General features: G+C 48.3%; 9 protein-coding genes across 9 annotated transcripts; 5 read left to right on the forward strand and 4 right to left on the reverse strand.

The window, feature by feature from the left end:
• Positions 1–42: 42 nt before the first annotated feature.
• On the reverse strand, positions 43–1,093 carry ANOM_006945 (ESCRT-III subunit protein VPS20; the record flags this gene model as incomplete). Its single annotated transcript, XM_015552201.1, has 3 exons — positions 43–441; positions 507–870; positions 1,007–1,093. Coding segments are annotated over 3 exons (630 nt in total), but the record flags the coding sequence as incomplete, so codon positions are not given.
• A 290-nt stretch (positions 1,094–1,383) lies between these two features.
• ANOM_006946 (putative AAA family ATPase/60S ribosome export protein Rix7) lies at positions 1,384–3,722 on the forward strand (the record flags this gene model as incomplete). Its single annotated transcript, XM_015552202.1, has 3 exons — positions 1,384–1,431; positions 1,500–1,751; positions 1,815–3,722. The coding sequence occupies 3 exons, from the start codon at positions 1,384–1,386 to the stop codon at positions 3,720–3,722; spliced, it is 2,208 nt and encodes a 735-aa protein (XP_015404974.1).
• A 370-nt stretch (positions 3,723–4,092) lies between these two features.
• On the reverse strand, positions 4,093–6,447 carry erb1 (ribosome biogenesis protein ERB1; the record flags this gene model as incomplete). Its single annotated transcript, XM_015552203.1, has 1 exon — positions 4,093–6,447. The coding sequence occupies one exon, from the start codon at positions 6,445–6,447 to the stop codon at positions 4,093–4,095; it is 2,355 nt and encodes a 784-aa protein (XP_015404975.1).
• A 286-nt stretch (positions 6,448–6,733) lies between these two features.
• Positions 6,734–8,068, forward strand: ANOM_006948 (Zn(II)2Cys6 transcription factor rglT; the record flags this gene model as incomplete). The annotated part of the gene is made up of 2 exons (XM_015552204.1): positions 6,734–6,848; positions 6,918–8,068. The coding sequence occupies 2 exons, from the start codon at positions 6,734–6,736 to the stop codon at positions 8,066–8,068; spliced, it is 1,266 nt and encodes a 421-aa protein (XP_015404980.1).
• Positions 8,069–8,416: 348 nt separating this feature from the next.
• Positions 8,417–10,096, reverse strand: ANOM_006949 (Paf1-complex subunit LEO1; the record flags this gene model as incomplete). The annotated part of the gene is made up of 3 exons (XM_015552205.1): positions 8,417–9,583; positions 9,646–9,823; positions 9,885–10,096. The coding sequence occupies 3 exons, from the start codon at positions 10,094–10,096 to the stop codon at positions 8,573–8,575; spliced, it is 1,401 nt and encodes a 466-aa protein (XP_015404981.1). The 3' UTR covers positions 8,417–8,572.
• A 462-nt stretch (positions 10,097–10,558) lies between these two features.
• On the forward strand, positions 10,559–11,962 carry ANOM_006950 (Mob1/phocein family protein; the record flags this gene model as incomplete). Its single annotated transcript, XM_015552206.1, has 4 exons — positions 10,559–10,605; positions 10,899–11,197; positions 11,259–11,373; positions 11,443–11,962. Coding segments are annotated over 4 exons (963 nt in total), but the record flags the coding sequence as incomplete, so codon positions are not given.
• A 780-nt stretch (positions 11,963–12,742) lies between these two features.
• Positions 12,743–13,210, reverse strand: ANOM_006951 (uncharacterized protein; the record flags this gene model as incomplete). The annotated part of the gene is made up of 1 exon (XM_015552207.1): positions 12,743–13,210. The coding sequence occupies one exon, from the start codon at positions 13,208–13,210 to the stop codon at positions 12,743–12,745; it is 468 nt and encodes a 155-aa protein (XP_015404990.1).
• Positions 13,211–13,915: 705 nt separating this feature from the next.
• Positions 13,916–15,961, forward strand: ANOM_006952 (rhomboid protease PCP1; the record flags this gene model as incomplete). The annotated part of the gene is made up of 5 exons (XM_015552208.1): positions 13,916–14,747; positions 14,802–14,905; positions 14,965–15,298; positions 15,358–15,532; positions 15,601–15,961. 5 exons carry the CDS (start codon positions 13,916–13,918, stop codon positions 15,848–15,850), a joined length of 1,695 nt encoding a protein of 564 aa, XP_015404989.1. The 3' UTR covers positions 15,851–15,961.
• A 1,003-nt stretch (positions 15,962–16,964) lies between these two features.
• ANOM_006953 (uncharacterized protein) lies at positions 16,965–18,488 on the forward strand (the record flags this gene model as incomplete). Its single annotated transcript, XM_015552209.1, has 1 exon — positions 16,965–18,488. The coding sequence occupies one exon, from the start codon at positions 16,965–16,967 to the stop codon at positions 18,486–18,488; it is 1,524 nt and encodes a 507-aa protein (XP_015404988.1).
• Positions 18,489–19,507: the final 1,019 nt, after the last annotated feature.

Here is a 19,507-nt window from a genome sequence, read left to right on the forward strand (position 1 = left end):
TAATCCAAGATTGCAGTGAAGGAAGCGGCGCAATAGAGTTTTCGGTATCAGGGTTGGGCTGACAATGCTATCCCAAATCAATTTAAATTCTATTATTGGAAGAGCAGATAACTAGGGATGTACTGAATGGCATAAATCCGGCAGTTCCATCCGTGCCAGAATCGCTTTTGGTATTTCACATATGACTCCAATCTGTAGCGAAGTGTGGGGACAATGGTATATAATTTAGGCTGGGATTGCGGATTGCGCCTTGGCTTTGCCGCCTTCTTGGTATTGGATTTCCTGGCTTTCTTCCTCGTTTGGCCTTTCGGGGAGTTTCGACTTTGGCGCATGTGGTAGGTTCTGCAGTCTTTGCGTTTCCCGCTGTAACGCAGCCAACTCATCCTCAACTTCATCCTCATCCTGGTTCGATAGGTTCCCCGAGAGCATCTGACTGATCTCCTGTTCCACCGCCGTCTCGTCAGCATGCAGACATTCCACATATTAGCTGGCCTAGAAGTCCTTACCTCTTGGTACGCCCGTGCTTCTTCCGTCTCACCCATTAGTTTTTCAACTCCTTCGATACCCCCCATCTCTTTGTTGATAGCCTGTAGTACCTGCGTACCCTGCTGTAACCCAAAGAGGACATCTTTCTGGACGAGCGAGAATTCAACTTGATTGATCAACTGTTCTAATTGATCGAGCTCCTTTTCGGACTTGATCAGAAGCGACTCTTGATATTTCTTGCGGCGCAAAGCGAGGAGGGCGCGTTTGCGATCGTCCCGGGCAAGGCATTCCTTTGCGATCTCAGTTTCGCGATCGGTGAGGACCGTTATACGCTTCCCATACTGACGGAGCTTGTCCCGCTGGATTTTCAAATCAAGAATGGCTCTAAGTACGCAATACTTGAATGTTAGTTAGTAGTTCGAAGGGAAGGGTCAAGTCACAAGGGCCATGTTTCACGGATGGTTATAGCAGCGAGCAACAGATGGACATGGAAATAAAAGAGGGCCAGAATGGGACTCACTTATCCTGTGCGGATACCTTATGGGAGCTATTCGTGTTGCCCATTATCAACACATATTGTACTGATGAAGTCCGGTCCGCCTGTTGGCCTAGTGCGATATGGAAATGACGTTGGTTCGACCGTTAAGTACGATAATTGACTCGGTATGTACCGTACAATACGTGGTACATACCGTGCTATAGGTGATGCACTGTCCATACTAAGTTAGTACATATATTACGGTCCGCCGGCAAATCTATTCCCCGAACCCTAAGACTGTCGGAGGAAAAAAAGTCCCCTCGGTATATTGTTATCGGTCAGTTCTGGCGTTAGCCATCTCCGTTTCTCGGGACGTTTTTTGCAGAGCCAAGTGCTCACTGGGATTGGTGTTGCATATCATGCGTCGCGGAGGTAGACCGACTTTACGGCAGGGTCTAGATCGTGAGGTAAGGACCACATCCTACTTCCAGCCTCTAATGTTTGTTTCTTATCGCCAATTGCCTCTCGTCTATAGGTCTACCAGGTCGTGCACAAATTTATCGAGGACCAAGCCGAGAATGATAAAATTCGCCTTTCGGTTCCGACCATTTACGACTCCATCAAAAGGTCAAATTCTAGTTTGAACCGAAAACCGAAGAGAATCCTAGAAGACAGTATCGAGCGGGTTGTGGAGGTAATAAAAACAGATTTACTTGGGGAAGATGAAGATGACTCTGTAACCGGAGATTTTGAAGGCCTGGAAGAACAACAACAGTCCCCTGCTCCGGTAAGGACCCCATTTTTCCTTTCTTAGCCTCACGCAACGTCAGAGAGCGACTAACTGTTGTAGGCATCCAATAGCCTGAATAAGAGCATTGTGGGCATGTGGAACAACACATCTTCAGCACCCTCTAAGGCGCCTGAGACCAATGGCGCAGAAGCTGCAACCCCTGCGCCTAAGTCAAGCAAGAGACGACAACATGGGGGCGAGTCCCATTCTTCCAAGCGCCGCAAGGCCGAGAGCGCGATTGATCGATCTCCGCCTACACATGTCAGCCTTTCAGATTTGGGTGGCTTGGACGACGTGGTCCAAGAGCTTGGAGATCTTGTCATCCTACCCATGACCCGTCCACAGGTTTATATGTCATCGAATGTACAGCCTCCCCGAGGTGTGCTGCTACATGGCCCACCAGGATGCGGAAAAACTATGATTGCGAACGCGTTCGCGGCGGAGTTGGGCGTGCCATTCATTTCAATATCAGCACCCTCCATTGTCTCGGGTATGTCAGGAGAGTCTGAAAAGGCGCTACGAGAATATTTTGAGGAAGCCAAGAGGATAGCACCTTGCCTTATTTTCATCGATGAGATAGACGCCATCACTCCAAAGAGAGAAAGTGCGCAGAGGGAAATGGAAAAGAGGATTGTTGCCCAGCTTCTAACATGCATGGACGACCTGGCGCTGGAGAAAACCGATGGAAAGCCCGTGATTGTTCTTGCCGCTACGAATCGACCGGACAGCCTGGACGCCGCCTTGCGTAGAGGAGGGAGGTTCGACAAGGAAATCAACATGACTGTACCCTCGGAACCTGTCAGAGAGCAGATCCTACGAGCACTAACGCGCAAGATGCGTCTGGCAGACGACATAGATTTCAAATACTTGGCCAATAGAACGGCTGGTTTCGTGGGAGCCGATCTTAATGATTTAGTTTCCACTGCTGGCTCTGCTGCCATAAAACGATACTTGGAGATACTAAAAGCAAACAGCGGAGAGGAAATGGATATCGAAGAGGCAGATGATCTCAGTCCCAAGGTCAAGGAGCTGCGGCGGTTAATCACGCATGCCAAAGAAACGCCAATCGGAGAGGAAGTGCAAGTGGTTCTCATTTCAAATGCAGACTTCCTAATTGCACTTCCTAAGATTCAACCCTCCTCTAAACGAGAGGGATTTGCCACCATCCCAGACACAACTTGGGAAGATGTCGGCGCTCTCGGGGGTGTCCGTGAAGAACTTACTACTGCAATTGTCGAGCCTATCAAAAATCCCAGCCTTTACGCGAGTGTTGGCATTACAGCCCCCACTGGCGTTCTCCTCTGGGGTCCGCCTGGGTGCGGTAAAACATTGCTCGCTAAGGCTGTGGCCAACGAGTCTCATGCCAACTTTATCAGTGTTAAGGGCCCTGAGTTACTTAATAAATACGTCGGTGAATCCGAACGTGCGGTACGACAAGTATTTGTTCGCGCTCGCTCGTCCGTCCCTTGTGTTATATTCTTTGATGAGCTTGACGCCCTAGTACCACGACGAGACGACACTGTTTCTGAAGCCTCTGCACGTGTAGTCAATACGCTACTCACTGAGCTTGATGGCCTGGGCAGTAATCGCCAAGGAATCTACATAATAGCAGCCACGAATCGGCCGGATATTATCGATCCCGCTATGCTTCGTCCAGGTCGGCTGGAGACACTTCTCTTCGTGAACCTGCCTAGCCCCTTGGAGCGGGCTGAGATTTTACGGACACTAGTCCGCAACATTCCTGTCGACTTCAACGACGACCTCAGAAGGTTGGCCGAAGATTGTGAAGGGTTCAGCGGTGCTGACCTGGGAAGCTTGCTCCGCCGTGCTGGATACGCTGCCATCAAGCGGAGGGACACAATAAAGCATGAAGATTTTGTGGCTGCGAAAGCATTCATCCGGCCTAGTGTTACAGACCTTAAAAAATATGAGAAGCTGCGGAGAGATTGGAGCGGAGGTGTTATATAGATAATTCTTTTAACTAGATCATTCTCTTTTCCATCCATGTTACATTGCTGTGGGTCGTTGGGGAAGAAAAGCTATAGATGTATGGTTAAATGCTACTATAATATCATACAATCCCACAGCTTGTCCGGTAATATACTGCTCTCAGCTGAGAAGAAGACAAGGATAAGGAGGGTAAATTGTACGAAGTAACCGACAAGGCTGATGTTGTAGAGTGCCAGTCTGTGGTAGAAATACAAGGGATGTATCAAGTGGATAGAACTTTTGCGATGGATATCTAAGACTAATAATATACACAACGGACGCCTCATGGAGAAATGGCTGGGCCAAATGGTAGTAGTGCGGACTGACAAATATATACGATGGCGTGTAATCACATCCACAACCGACAAGTTCCATCCGCACCTGCACTGACACACCAAGCTTCCCGAGGGTGCCAGTCGACATCCAAGACACCCAATTCTCCGGTAATTTTGTGGCCCTTAAGGACTTTGAGAGGAACAATACTGGCATTACTGAGCATATCACCCGTAACGCTGCCGTGGAAAATCTGGAGGGAGCCATCATCACTTGCGTCGGCGAACAGAGGATAGCGTCCGCTTGGGTGAAACCGGACAGAGCGGATAGCCTTGCGGTGGTACCGCAACGTCTTGTACGGACGCTGAGAAAGCTCAAGATCATGCCACAGTAGACGACGGTCGTACGATCCAACGATGAGGTTATCCCCTCCGGAGGCAGTTGAAGACGTCGGGTGAATGTCGAAAGAAGAGATCCAGCGAGCTCCGGGTTGGATGATCTTGACAAGGAGCTGGCGGGATAAATCATAAGCACGAATTGTTCGTTGATTCGCAACGAAAAGGATAGGTTTCGAGGGATGGAAATGAGCGGTTTGAGGTGGCCCACCACCTTTGATACGTCGGCGGAAGGGGAACTGAGTCAAATGTTTGGAAAGTGTGTGGATAGATATGGCCACAGAAGCTGGGGTCGAGGAGCCGGGGCACACAGTAACAAAGTAATCACCGCGACGATGCCATGAGAGAGATTTAACCACATACCGGAGGGGAATGACAGCGCACACCCCGGATTCTGTGAGCGATGATGATGGGCGAATCCACTGTGGAGGAATGTTCTTCTTGTTCTCCTCTGCAGCACTTGGGGGAGGCTTCGACGCTGCGTATCCCCAGCCTGCGTCAATGATCTCCAAACTGGCCTTCTCAATTTCCGGATCCGCGATAGGGGGCACTGTAAGGAAGATATCGTCGCCTGCTGCAGCCGCAAGAATAACAGCGTCCCTCCCAGGCCTCCAACGGACCACATTCACTGGATCCTCTTCACTTAACTTCACACTCCACAACTGGCGACCGGTAAGTAACTCCCACACCCGCGCAGTTCCATCATCACCACCAGTAGCAAGCCAGAGTCCAGATGGATCAACGGCCAGGGTGCGAACACGACCCTTGTGTCCTCTAAACACCGTAGCACAGGCAGTCGGGAATGGCTTCAACTCCTCAGGGCTAGGGAGCTTTGGAAGAAGGCTTTCAGGATCGATATTCAACTTGCTTCTCCGAACTCTGGGTGCTAAGTAGAGGTCCAAACAGCGCTCAAACTTCTCTTTGACAAAACTTTCGTACCCAGGAACCTTCCGAAGTGAGCCAAAGTCATTGGGAAGATACTCCCGCTCACGGTCTTCAGGGTCAGCCTCCTCCCAAGCCTTTCGCTCCTTTTTATCGGGCAAATATTCAGGGGGCGGATGGTAACTTTCCTCATAACCAGGTGGTGGAAGTTTAGGAGCAGGGATATGCATGGGATGGTCTGGTCGCTCCGTTTCGTCGGCCCACAAGTCATAGTTGATTATGTCCTGTTCCTTATCCTCCTCCTCCGTCGGGGGCTTATAAGGTAGAATGCGGCCTTCTCTGATTGCTTTGACGATCTTCATAACCCGCTTGGCTTCATGTTTCGATGGCACAAACCGACGCTTCGGCTCGGGGGCAGCACTCAAGGGCATAATCTCTTGTTTGCTACTGAACCATTCCACTGTGGGCTCATAGGGATTATATCCCTCCTCAGGGATTTCGTTCATCTGAACCTTACGCAACAACTCCAGCTCATCCTGGCTCAATTCCAAGGGTTTGCCGGTCGAGGGATCGGTAAGACCAGTCCAGCCCTTAGGAATTTCGATGCTGTCGAGCAGCGCATCAAGAGCTTCCCCTGTGGCAGGGCGCATGATTTTCTTTCCATTAATATCGTAGCCGATATGGGGGTACTGGTCGTAAAAAGACAAGGGAATGTTGCCGATGGTGTTCGTATTCTCGTCGACATCAGAGTAATCAGAGTTGTCGTCCGGGTTTATCTCATCGTAGACGTAACGGTCATTTCCATTGGCATCCTTTTCAATGCGGTAGTTCAACTGTTCTTCATCGCTAGAGCTTTCATCACGAGCGGTTGCAGTGCCAGACGCCTTCTTAGGGGACTCTTCCCCATCCGAAGGAATTTCATCACTATCGAGCTCTTCCTCTTCATCGCCATCTTCTTCATCGCTAAAATCATCCACCAATTCGATTTCCGAATCGCTGACATCCTCATCGCTGGATAGGTCGTTTGCATTATCTGAAAGTGCGCCGTCTAGGACGCCAGCCTGCAATTCATCCCCAGAAAACACACCAGCCTCCTCCTCAACATCCCGAGTAACCGCCTTTCGTTTTTTTGAAGACTTAGAGGCATCCATCATGGTGAATGCCTGCGTCCGCTTTAGTCCAACAAATTGGCTGGAAGCTTTTGTTTCTTTCTTTTCTCTCCCTCTCTTTCTCTACCCGAGATTTTTTTTCTTTTTCTTTTTTTTCCCCCCATGCGGTCTGACCGCCCATGTGACATACCGCCTTCAAGGCCGCTCTTTATCGTCAACTTAGATTGATACAAGGCGGGGAGGCTTAGAAGCAGTACCAGCCTTGCTGGGGGAGGGGTACCTGTTCTATTACTATTTACTATCAACATTTAACCATCATCCCACTTTTAGGATGCAGTGTGACTGGGGCCAGTGCCATGCTGCCACGATTAGTGATTCGGGCAAGCCTGACTTTACAGGCCTTCCGGTTCCATCACTCAAAAGACATGCGGCTTGTGACGAGTGCAGTAGGTCTCCATCGCAAAATAAGATTTATACACGATCTAGAGTATACTGATATTCATTTTACGAAACAGGGAAACGGAAGCTGAAATGCTCCGGTGAAGCAACGGGTTGTAGCCGCTGTCTAAAGCAGTCCCTTGTCTGTCATTACTCCGTGCAGAAACAAATGGGGCGACCTCCCAAAAAACGTGCAAGAGAAGATAGCGACCAACTGCCTCTCTTTGGTTGTTCAGGCGACGAAATATGGTCTGATCTGAACAATTCCACGTTCGAATCTTCAAGTCATTGCTCGGAAGCTACGTCCGCATCAGACGCATTCCGTATCTGCGCTCCTGTCTACAGTGCCCCGTTTAGCATCCCGCAAGCCTCTCGTCGCCTTTTATCGACAGATGATAACCATAACCATTCATGGGAACTGAATCACGAAAAATTCACAGAACCAGTCCCTGAAACAACTGGGCCTTGGCCAGACTTCTCCAGTGTATCTGCAGCAACGCCTAATCCGTTTGCGATGCCGCCGGGTCTATCGCACATACATTCACCTCCCGCAACTCCTTCGGACTCGGAATGCTCTGAAACTCAGTGTACATGTTTATCATACTTGTATCTATGCCTTAGCCATCTGTCCTCTCTTGCCCCATTCCCGATATCTCAACATACATTATGCTCACTCTTCATTGCTGCGAAAACTGCGCGAGCAGTCATCCGTTGTCAAACATGTCCAACAAAATTCGCAACAGCTATACAGAATGTTATGTTCACTGGGACCCTCCTGAATATCGTTGCCGATGCCTGGCTGCGAGTGTCAAAAACTAATGCCGAAGAACTCGGGAAACAAGCGGCACCGCCGGCCTATGTGGCTGCTTTAAACAAGAGCTCAGCTGACCCTGCAGCGGCTTGGAAAGACTGGCTTCGGCAGATAGTTCGGAGTGGTGTTATAGGTGGACCCGCTGATCCAGCTGGCTCCGTGGCGTGCTCGGATTCACCAAGTTTGCTCTCCTTGGTCCAAGAGATGGAAGCACGCCAACGACGGTGGCATCTTGAGCGGCACCCAGAGGCTCGTCCCGATGTTTCTGACGTCGGATCCAAGACACCAACTGTAATTGGTCCTGACCCACGCGACGAACAGGGTTGGCTCTGCTTTCGAGTGGCTAAGAGTGCCAGAGATGTTATTTCCAGATTCGAGTTTGAGCCGCACGAATACCCAGATGGTGTGGTTTCTTGAACACATATGTTGGAAGATTTGTCGCGACAGCAACAAACCCTATTTGACGATGATACACGTGACGATTGATTTGGCGTTTGGGTTGCTTGTGGATACTCGATTAGTTGCTGGTTTGACAGGCGTTTCAGGAAGAGTACGATCTCACACGAACTATGCGTAGCTGGTGTCTCCATCCCTCCTTTTGTCATTAACCCTGATACATTCCATGCGTAGATATACGCCTTGTACATGGACGCATCCCTGTATTAACTAGTAGTAAATAGTTGAGGCCATTGATATTAGGCAAGTAGTTCGCAAGCTATCAACACAATTGACAAGTGCTAAAAGTACAACTGAGGACATTTCTGGTTCAGCCTAGTGTATTAACGTTAGGGCTAGTTGTAAGTGATCTTTCACTCGCCATGGTTTACTCCAAACACTCTCATAGAGATACAGATGTCGTCAAGACTGATTCATAGAAGGTAGCAAGACTTATCATTAAACGAAACTTGTAGTCAGTGACCTCTACTCCTCCTCATCGTCGTCCACAATGTAACGATTCTTTTTTCTAGTAGGAGGAGTTCCTGCAGCGCCCGACCCAGCTTCTGTTCCACGGCCTCTTGTCTCCCTTGGTCTCGTGGCTGGTAGTTCATCTTCGTTCTCGCCTTCGGCATCCATGGTATCATCTTCAAGAATGTCCTCTTCCTCATCATCCTCGACTTCTTCTGGTTCTTCATCGCTGCCCACAAGGAAGCCGTCATCTTCGTCATATTCATCTTCCCTAGTTCGACCCCGCCGATCGTAATCTTCCTCGTCATCGGTATATATTTCCCCCCGCCGATTAGATGTACGAGATCTCTTTGCGCGGGGTCGTGTGGTAAGTAATCCGTCATCGTCCTCCAATCCGCCTATGGTGAGACCAGCACCTCCGGTGCGGTGAACACCAACGCGGCGGCCGCGATCAAGCTCCCGATCTGCGAGCTGCTGGCGCCGGCGGGCGGCCTTCAATTTCTCGCGCTCTGCAAGTTCCGCCTGTCGCTTGGCGAGTTCAGGATCCTCCTTCACTTCAATTACAGGTGCGGACCCATCTACTGTCTTCTTCGTGCCGCGAACAGCCGCAGCCAACGATTCTTGGAGACGCTGTACAGCATCATCTGTTTCGACAGTCGTAGGGTGGACTGTAAGCCCATGGGTCAAGTGAGAGGTCAGTCTGAACACGGAAGACGTCTCCGCGGCTGCGCCTAGGTACACGTGCGAATCTAATTTCGTCTCATAGTCACCATTTTTGTTGAGAGGCGCAAGCGGCTTGGTTGTTATCCTGTATTGCTCCTTAGGTGCAGAAGCTAGCTGTAGTGTCATGGAGCCATCTTCCCAGCGAATGATGCGTGCGTTAGACTGAATGAGGGCGCCATTGTTAGGATCATGGCGCCAACATAGAGATGTAGCTGCAGTGCTATACGGAGGCGCAACATATGTCTCCGGGTTAAACTCTTCGGTCTCGATCGACAAGAAGTTAGGGATTGGCATGGTGTAAATCTAGAATGGTTTCAGTGAGCCACGTGGATGACCTGTTTATAAATGTGTGGTGTGTGACGAACCTCGCCATTGGAGGTTACTGGTTCGGCGCGACCCAAGCTTAAGTCCATGATGTTGACCGTTTCCTGGTACTGTCCCTCTCCACCATCTTCATAGTCCATACGGTCCCCTGCTCGATCATAGCGATCCTCATCATCGCCGGAATCTAGCTCTTCATCGTCAAGGTTACGTTGTGGTTGACTAGCAACGGGTTAACATATCTATCGTACATAAAGATAAAAAAAAAAAAGGTGGGCGGTACTCATTATCATTTCCAAAGCCACCTTCTGATCCGTCAGAGCCAAAAAGATCGGCGTCGTCATCGTCGTTAAGGATATCAGGGTCAGCTCCGACCGGGCTGCCATTGCGTGCAGTGGCAGGGTTACTATGTTCGCTGCCGGACGGGCTGGCAGGTTGACCAGCACCTGAGCCACGACCAGGGCGACGGACAATGTCCTCATCGGATGAAGACATGTTCGAAGTTGCAGGGGCTGGAAGTTGTATCAGATATAGGGTGCAACTGTCAGGCACAGACGAACGAAAAAGATATGGTAATGTCGCAACTCAGCTCAGAGGTGAGTCTTTACAGTTCAATTGGCGGAATATATTCTCAACTATATGTCAGGTATAGTGGATAGCTTTGTAGTTCTTTCAAAAAACCCCCTCTCGCGGAGATACCAAGAACATCAATTGTGATGTCCGCGGAGCTTCTGTTAAGGTAATGTTTGATTGATACTCGCACCGCCATAGTGAAACGAAGGATAATCCGTTCCGCTCCCAATATAGTTTAGCATCGGCGGCAGCTCCATGGGGCCAGACCGATAGAGGAGATCACAGAATAATATCAATAGACTCGTTCTATTCTCTACTCTGTACTCTCTCCTGTTGTTGCTATTGTTTTATTCCTTATCGGTTAAAAAAAAACTCCCCCCACCATAGCTAGTCTTTGAAGACTTGATCATGGCAACCTTCTTTCAAAGTGTGTAAGTCACCCGCTTCATTCACCCATATCACTTGTCCCCTATGTACCGTCCCCTCACATTGTCTGCCTTCCCCTTAAGTCCCTATGGCTTCCACATCATGCGCCCCCTAAAGTATAACAAATAGCTCCGTCAGCTCGTCTCTATGCCAACTGTTTTACTTGTACCTTGTTGTTTTTCTTTCTCACATTAACTTCCCTACGGAGTGATCTCCGTTGATTTTCTCTGCCTCTCTCTTCCCCACGTCTCCTCTATCGGACTGTTGATACTGATCTGTGACTCGATTTTCTTTCCAGCCGCCAAGGGTTTGGCCGGGGTGGTAATAACAAGAATAACAACAATAATAACGTCCCTAAGATGAACAATGGAAGCCCAGCTCAGTCGCCAGCTCCTCAGGGTTCCCAGGCGGGTCAAGTACCCAACTCACCGTCTACCGCTCCAAACATGCCCCTGGACGGCCCCGCAGCATATGACCCCGACGCACCCAAATACTTTTTCCAGGAAAAGTATGCCCCATTAAATGTCAAGGGCAATTTCTTGACATTATGTGCCTGCCCTAAGAATGTGGAGCTTGGGGAATGGCTGGCGCATCAGAGTAAGGGCAACCGTTAAACCCCCTCCTGATGCTCTGTATGTTGATCGCGTGCCATATGTAGTCGTCGAACAATATCGCTTGCTTCATGGTATGCTCCAGGTTATCCAGGAGGTCAACGGAGTTACTGGTGTTCCCATCTGTAACGAGACCACCTGCCCGACTATGTCTGCTGGACGGTAAGTCGAAAGATGGTCATTACTGTATAACCAGTGAATTGGTCCACGACTGACAATCTTAACTTCTAGCCTAACGTACACCTGGCTCGTAGATGGCCGCGCTGCCAAAATCTCGGCCCCTAAGTTCATCAACCGCGTCGAAAAATGGATTATCAGCAAGATCCACGACCCCGTTATGTTCCCCACCGACAAAGTCAACGGCCTGCCAGATACCTTCGCGCTCCATGAGATTTCAGGCACCAGCCCCTCCAGTCCTGGCGCAAACACGCCTGGCGAGGAGTGGATTGGCAAGTCCAGCGGCTTCCCCCAGACATTTTACAAAGACTGTCAAGGAATCATGAAGCAGATGTTCCGTTGCTACGCCCATCTGTACCATGCACATTGGTTGCACCCTTTCTGGCACATTAATAAGCACGACATCCTTAACATGTGTTTCGTACATTTTGTTACAGTCGCCAAATATTACAAGCTTGTTTCTGACAAAGAGATGGAGCCTATGCAGCCACTGATCGATCTCTTCATCAAACAGCAAAGAATCCCCACCGAGGCGCTTTCAGGTGGTCATTGGGGCCAACCAAATTCTAGCTGAGCTAGAAGTCGTTGTATTCCTTCATTTACTGACAATTGACCGTCTTCTAACCTGGCGTTGGAAATTTGTTGGTCTTACGGTCAAGCTTTGCATCTCCTTCCAGTCTTTCTTTCTCTTTTCGATTTATTGGTTCGACTTTCTGTTCTTAGACTGTTCAAGCGTGACAGTGGATGACACGGCTCGAGTTGAAAGTCTGCGCATTAAGCATATGGTGTGAATATCTCTTTCAAGTTACTTTTGCATTTACCCATCAAAGCAATCTGTCCTGTTAGGTTTTAGTCGCCAACACTGCTGCTCCTGGCCTCGACAATAAGTGCATAGAACTCTATGATAAGTTTTGTTGGTGGGGCCTGGATAATCTTGATTTTTCCTAGAGCTAGTGTGATGTGGAAATGACTGTCTTCGATAGAGCCAAGTGAGCATGTGGTGATAATTGTAGGATAGAAGATCTGCTCACTACATCTATTCGACCTGGGATATCCAACTCGAGCAACGTGGACACATCAAGTGCTTTAATTGACTGCAGTGCAAGTATCTGTACTAGTCATCTAAGGAGACCCAGGACTGCTCGGTTGACCTGGTACAATGGCGGATCGTGAGAGCCTTGAATTCTAGTGACCATAGAGTTTGGGTCTGCAAAATATACTTGGGTTCAGTTTTGACTGAACCTACATATAGAAATATTTATCTGTCAATGCAAAAGGCTCTCATACATATTGCGTGGATAAGGTTGCTCATTAGGCAACGGATGCAAGTCTATCTTGGCTTGCGCGGGTAGCTTCAAAGAAAGACGCCATCCTGTTCGTGGCCATCCTGGGTATCAGGAACAGACCTCGTGGTGGATAGCTCCTGCTGCGCACCATTTGGCCGTTCTACGGCTGCCCCATTTGTAGCGGGTTCAGATGCAGATGGCTGTTGGTTCTCATCTGCTTTCGTATCTGGCGCGATGTCCTCGATCTCGATCCATTGCTGACCCCGGCCCTCTATTTCCGACCTTAGTAGCAAATTCCTTTCCTGCATCGATCTGATCACTTCATCATTTTCAGTGATATACTTTTCTAGTTCCCTTTTCTCAGTCTCGGTGTCGCATGACTCATTCACGAATGCCCTTAGTTCTTGATTTGAGCGCCGCAGATGTGCGATGGAGTTGGAGAGTTCGGAGGCTTTGGCATACACGGAAGAAAGCGGAAGCTCTTTGATAGCTTCCTCAAATGCAGCGAGAGTAATTGGAAGGGATTCTGCAGACATTATTTGGGTTGTCTCTACTGGCTTTCCTTCTCCTGTTGAATTCCTGTGTGTTTTATGTTGAACACTACTCCGGAAACTGGCAACTATTTGTCATTGTTTTTTTTTTTATCTTCACGTGACGGTGCTATATAATACCATATGCACTGATTGTCTGTACTCTGTACACAAGAGGGATTGATGCCTTGGTCCCTAAGGAAGAGAGGTACGGATTGGTCAAGGATATAAGTCCACAGGTCTTTTAATACTTATATTATTAGAGTAGTCAGATGTTTTGATGTAGTCCCATTCAAAGGGTTGGAGTGATTCAAGATTTACATACAGAGTGCTCCATATAGATCACCAATTTCGTTCTGAACAATATCTTACAGCTATACTGCAGTGCAGGCATATATTATAATAATAGTATACAGAATCAATATTTGCCAAGCAAGGCCAGGGGCATATCTGGGCTGTTAACATTGTATCTTCATCTAGTATTTTTCACATACTGTCGTTAATACTATCTACCCAGGCACAGTCCACTGTATATGTACGTGTATTACCGGAACAATTCTCGGGCGCCTCGGAGAAGTCGGTGGGCTTTCACCATCGAACCTCTGACGAAGTCCTTGTCGATATTGTACTCTCACTGATAACTTTTTGAGCACTCCACTTAGAGGCTGACAAAGCTCATTTCAGGCAGGATTTGACTGCCAGTCGCAGGATATGAGCAATGTGTTCTGTATAGCATGGCGGATCCCATGCTCGGGGCCCCGTTCCTTGAGCTTGCTTCCATCTAATCCAGCGTCGCTGCGCTCCACTTCTTGTGTGTCTTCTCCATGGCATCATGGTAGCATATTCGGGCGGCGCCTTGGTCCTTTGAACCTTTTTCCGTCTACGACTCCTTACCTGTCTTGCTCCCGTACGACGTCGGAACAGCTCCCAAGCTCAGTCCGGTTGTTCACAAGCTCGAGATGCTTGCGCACCAAGCCGGCCCCTAAAGTTGAATATGGTGTCCAGCTCCGGCCGCAGCCCTTTTCAACGGCTGAAATTAATGCGGTTTTTGGGAGCCGTGCGAGGATAACCCCTCAGTTGGGAAACAGGATTCTCGCTATTCTCCAGGGTAGGCGTCTTGATGGCACCCTTGATCTTGACCTTCCTTCCGATATAACTCGCTCCGTCCGTCCTTCTAGTCTCGATGCGGCATTGCAATGGCTACGCAAGAATTACCCGCTCGATGAGGATGCTGCTATTCTCGCACGAATCGAACGAGAAGAGCTGCAAGAGGAGGAAAAACTCGTCCGACGCGCAGAAGAGCTGGGTCTCTACAAACCCCAAAGTGGCTCCTATGGTGCTGAACTGGGCGATTCGAACGACCCGTATGGCAAAAGCGTTCTGAAAGAAACCAGGAAGCGAAATGAAGCACGGCTCTTGGCTGAACAAGAAAGGAAACGCCAAGAATGGCTCGATGGTGAACAAAAGGAGCGTGAAAAGCTAGAGCATATGAGGCAGAAGAATACGGCACTCCAGAGGTTCGAAGATACAGCGTCTTTGGAAGGTGAGACTTCGGTGTTGAGGATTCTCGGGATAAAGGTGTTAACGACTCATGTAGTGCGGGAACGTGCGGATCCCAATCAACGCCCACTCCTCGCATGGATACAGAAACACCATCTACGAGCCACTGACTGGGACTTGGATGTTTCTAAGTTGACAAATGTATGTTTACCGATGCACGTCCTGTACATGCTTGTCTGGACTAACCTTTCCGCCGATAGGGCGGTCGTATCCTCCGGGTCCTTAGCATCACCCTCGTAACTTTTGGCCTTTGCTACTTTTTTTCCAACAATTACCAAGCTCCCGCCAAGGCTGATCGGTTGTGGCCCGATGTTCCCCCAGCAGCGGCTACGGTTATGGCTATAATAGGAACGAATGTCGGTGTTTTTCTTCTATGGAAGCTTTGCCCCCCGGCCTGGAGGCTTCTTAATCGTTATTTTATAACTGTCGCTGCGTATCCTCGTCCACTCAGTTTGATCGGAAACGTCTTTAGCCATCAAACGGTAAATCATCTAGCATTGAACATGGTGGTCTTATGGTTTGTTGGGACAAGACGTGAGTGCTTGGATATTCCGTCTGGTGGCCGTGACATTAACCGATTTCATTTTTTTTAGTTCATGATGAGATTGGCCGTGGGGACTTTTTAGCTCTGTATTTGGCTTCTGGCGTTTTTGGGTCCTTCACATCTTTAACCGCCAATATCCTGAAAGGAAATTTGGGTCTTACTGCTCTTGGAGCTAGCGGAGCTATCTCGGCTCTGGTTGCTGCTTGGTGCATGCTTCATGCCGAGTACGTATTGAATGGCTCTTGCGATACAGCTTGCATAACCCATGCTAACGACTATCTTATATGGACAGTGAGGAATTCACGTTTTTCTTCCTTCCACCTGAATGGCAGGAAGTTGCTTCAGCCAAAGGATGGATGGTCCTAACTGGCCTTGTCGCCTTAGAATTTGTCAACATGTTTACCCGCCGAGCATTGATTGATTACTGGGCTCACCTTGGAGGATTCCTGGCGGGAGCACTATGGTCAACTGCATACAAGATGCGAAAGGAAAACGAACGACGAATGAATAGGACATGGTTTGAGCGCACCTTTCGGGATTGATGTTGATGGGAAGGTTAGAGCTGTATAACTACGACGTGCCTGCTCAGCTGTGACTTTCGCTGCAATACACTCCCATTAATCCTTTGCTTATGCATATTGTATATTACCCAGGTCTTTTTTCTTTTTCTTTTTTTTTCTTCGCTCTTCTTCTTCCCTCATTGCGATCTTGTTCTTGCATATCTCAACCATAGGAATAGGAAGAAGGAAGGAATGCCCAACTTTAGAAAGGCAAGAAAGATAGCAGTTCTACGGACCAGGACATGCACGGTATTTAGTCCAGAATCTGCAACCCTTATTGCAGACATATGGGTTTCTAGAAGGGCTGAGAGTGGACAAAAAGAAAGCCCGCCTCTCAGCAACTGCAGTAGGTATCCATTCATGAGAAGCTTAAATGCTAAAGAGAAATCTTGTATTAGACAATGAAAATAAAAGAAAACCTCCCAGACAGGCAACGTATAGGCTACAGCTCTATTGATGTTTGCTAGCTTGTGTTATCTTCCTGTGAGTGAATAAAGCCATGAGGCTCTACATCTGATCAGACGTCACTCCATGCGTTTACATCTTATTGTTTACAATAGCGTCACCTCTTATCTCTCAGCAATAGATAGCTATACAAGTGGGTGGAACACGTAGAACTTGACTGCCAGTAGTGGTTCACAGGACTGGGTTATATAGAAATATCGAAGTCCATCAATCAAAATGACTCAATCTCTAGTTATGTCCAGCAGCTTGTGAGGGCCATTGATTACTAGAGTAATCTAAAGATACTAATAAAAGATTTTGGTAGTGTTCACCCAAGTGCTTTTCTTTCACTCCTGCACTTCATATTTTTTTTTTTTTTTTAAACTATCCCCTAGCGTTCATCCTCAACATATCGCTCTCAATTAGCAGCCCCTTCATCTCCATATCATATTCCCTTCACCATCCATTTTTGCTTGTTTGATCTTCACCTTCTAACTGTTTGGAATGTTTGTTTGAAGTCATTTATTGGTCATTTATTTCTGTATTGCACAAAGTGTGTGAAGAGTTTGTCTCTCTTCCCTTGATGCTGAAGTCTCTGTTCTATTTACAAGAGGAACTTTAGCATTCGAACCCAAGTTTGGGCTGCGGCAGAATGCCTTACAAGATTTACTTCACTACAGCAAGCGAGACGCCTGTCCCCCCCGTATTCAGGCTCAAGAGAAGTTGGGGGGCGATAAAGTATGCAGATGGTGGCAATGAGAATGACGCAGCATCGCCCTCGGTTGTTGGCCAGCCCTTCTTCGACGAAGGCACACTGCATCCTGCTCAAAGGATAGAGATTCTAGAGGGGTACTCCAGCGACATATCCGAGACTGACTCAGTACACTCAGATGACTCTGCCGACTTGGAGATCAGAGAGCCGGGAAACGAGCCTCCTACGTACAGCGTGAGCCATCCTTGGGAGGTTGTGGATTACCACTTGTACCTCTGCTCCGTTGAAAGGGGGAAAGACACACATGCGCGACGCAATGGGATGTTCGTATATGACGGTATTGATTGTCGCCCTGTGTATTACAGTGAGCTATTGGAAGAACATGCTTTTGAGCCATGTACTGTTGGTGAAGAACCTCAGTTCCTATTTTGGAACCTTCCCATTGCCGATTTGGGGCCTTCCTTCAATGGTAGACACTATGTCCTGGGATTTGACTATAACAACCGAGCCTTATTCGCCCGCCATTTTGAGTGGATGCCCAACAAGACCGATGATCTTTGGTGTGTGTGGGACCTTGGGTTCACCATGTACAGTATCACCATACCGGATCTCATCATTCTTCTAGAGTCTGGGCTTTCTGAGGATGTGCATGTTGGCATGGGAATCCTTAGCTCAAGCCCTTATTGCATAGCCATGGGATCATGTGATGATCCAGGGATGGAGCTCGTCATTACTGTTCTCTTCTGCCGGTGGGTGCTGGACTTCGCGGAGGTTATCTTCGAGCAGGACGGAAATATCATGGAGAGATTCAAAGCGAGGCTCACCCGTTACATGGAAGAATGTCGTATTATCCTGGCACGGGCCTCGTATAGGGCATGGTTTGTTTCACAGGGCGACTATACGAAGGCAACTTACCAGCGGAACTCATCTATTGGCAAGTTCACTAGCGACCTTTTCACGTTTAGCAAGTCCGTAGAAGATGGCAGCTTGAAAACCCAGTCTTGGTGTGCACCAGGCTTGGATACTTGCAACATACTCCGTCACCAGGACCGGGTCCAGAGAAGGGCAGAGACGGAGCAACGACTTGAAAGTCTCTTCACCATTCCGGAGGTTGACGCACCTCCTGAATCTCCAGAGGAGGTTCTGGGAGGGATGGTAGCCAGGTCCAAAGGGAGTCTAACTGCATTGTGCCCCGCTAAAACTCCCAGAACTCCACCCCTATCTAAGTATGAGTCGATTCCTTTCTACCGCTGGAGTTCAATGTCTCCCGAAGCCGTTAAATTTGAGGATGAAGCGTACAATGGGCTCGAAGGGACCGAGTACCACAAAACCCCACTTTCTCTCCTCCTGAAGCAGATTCTTGGCCTAATCGAGACCCGGCCCGAATTGGATTGCCTTGAAAATCGTGCTCATTTTGGAGGGTTGCTGAGTGCACTTGGAATGGGACTCCAACAAAGGCCGTAAATGGCTCGGTTACTCCAGAATTGGGTCAAGAGAGCGACAATTGGAAAATAGAAGTACACTCGATGTTGGAGCAAAAAGCGCGGATGACCCATTATCGTCTTCATTCCAGCCTGGTACTCGACTAAGTCATGCTCTGCAATGATCTCACGGGCAGATTGCTGGTTCAACCTAAAAATCTTTGGATTTTCAGCTTTGAGGGGCCATGTTGGTTGCGTTAGCCTTGCTATGCTTGTTCGGCCCGTTCTCTTCTTCTTCTTTTTATTTTTTTTTTTTTTTTTTTTTTTTTGTTTGTTTATGTTTGATACCTTGCAGGTCGATAGCTTCAGGTGTTTTCTCCATCTTGTGCATGCTTTCTCTTAAATAGGTGGGAAAAGAGAAAAAAGAAGAGGAAAAGAAAAGAAAAGAAAAGGAGAATTTGTCGTACTCTGAGACTATGAGCCCATGTTATTTATCTCATGTTTGTGATTGCAATTTCTTTGTAAGGTATTCGATATGTTATGTTGGGAGGGAGCAGGACATTTTCTCATACATCATTATCATCTGATAATCATGCAGCCTCGGAGATTCCACGTACGGTACCTGGTACCGATCAATACTAATAATACTAGTGCATTGGACTAGTGGAGTCACTGACCCACAGTGGCACAGCCACAGCATCCGGCGTGTTCCTCATCATCATTTCAATCATGAAGCCAATCTCTCGCTCTCGCTCTACTGTATCCATCATTGCCAAGGAACTATTTATCTTCTGGGTAGTTTAGTACACTGCAGTTTCGGTGCCAAGCACTGCTCGACAGCTTATTTCTCGTCCAATTTTCGCTCTTCCGCAGCCTTCCTTCTCCTCCCTGAGCTCCCTCCTTTCACTCTCTTATTTTTTCCTTTTTCCGCTCAGCCCTTCAGCCCTACTGCGGAATTGCTGGGCGGCATACATTTGCGGTCCCTCTGATTTCCACCTCGCTCCTTTAGCTGGATCTCTCTTCTTTTCTCCCCTCATTTCGTTCTTTATATATATATATATA

Source organism: Aspergillus nomiae, assembly GCF_001204775.2.
Source record: "Aspergillus nomiae NRRL 13137 chromosome Unknown contig00230, whole genome shotgun sequence".
NCBI lineage: Eukaryota > Fungi > Ascomycota > Eurotiomycetes > Eurotiales > Aspergillaceae > Aspergillus > Aspergillus nomiae.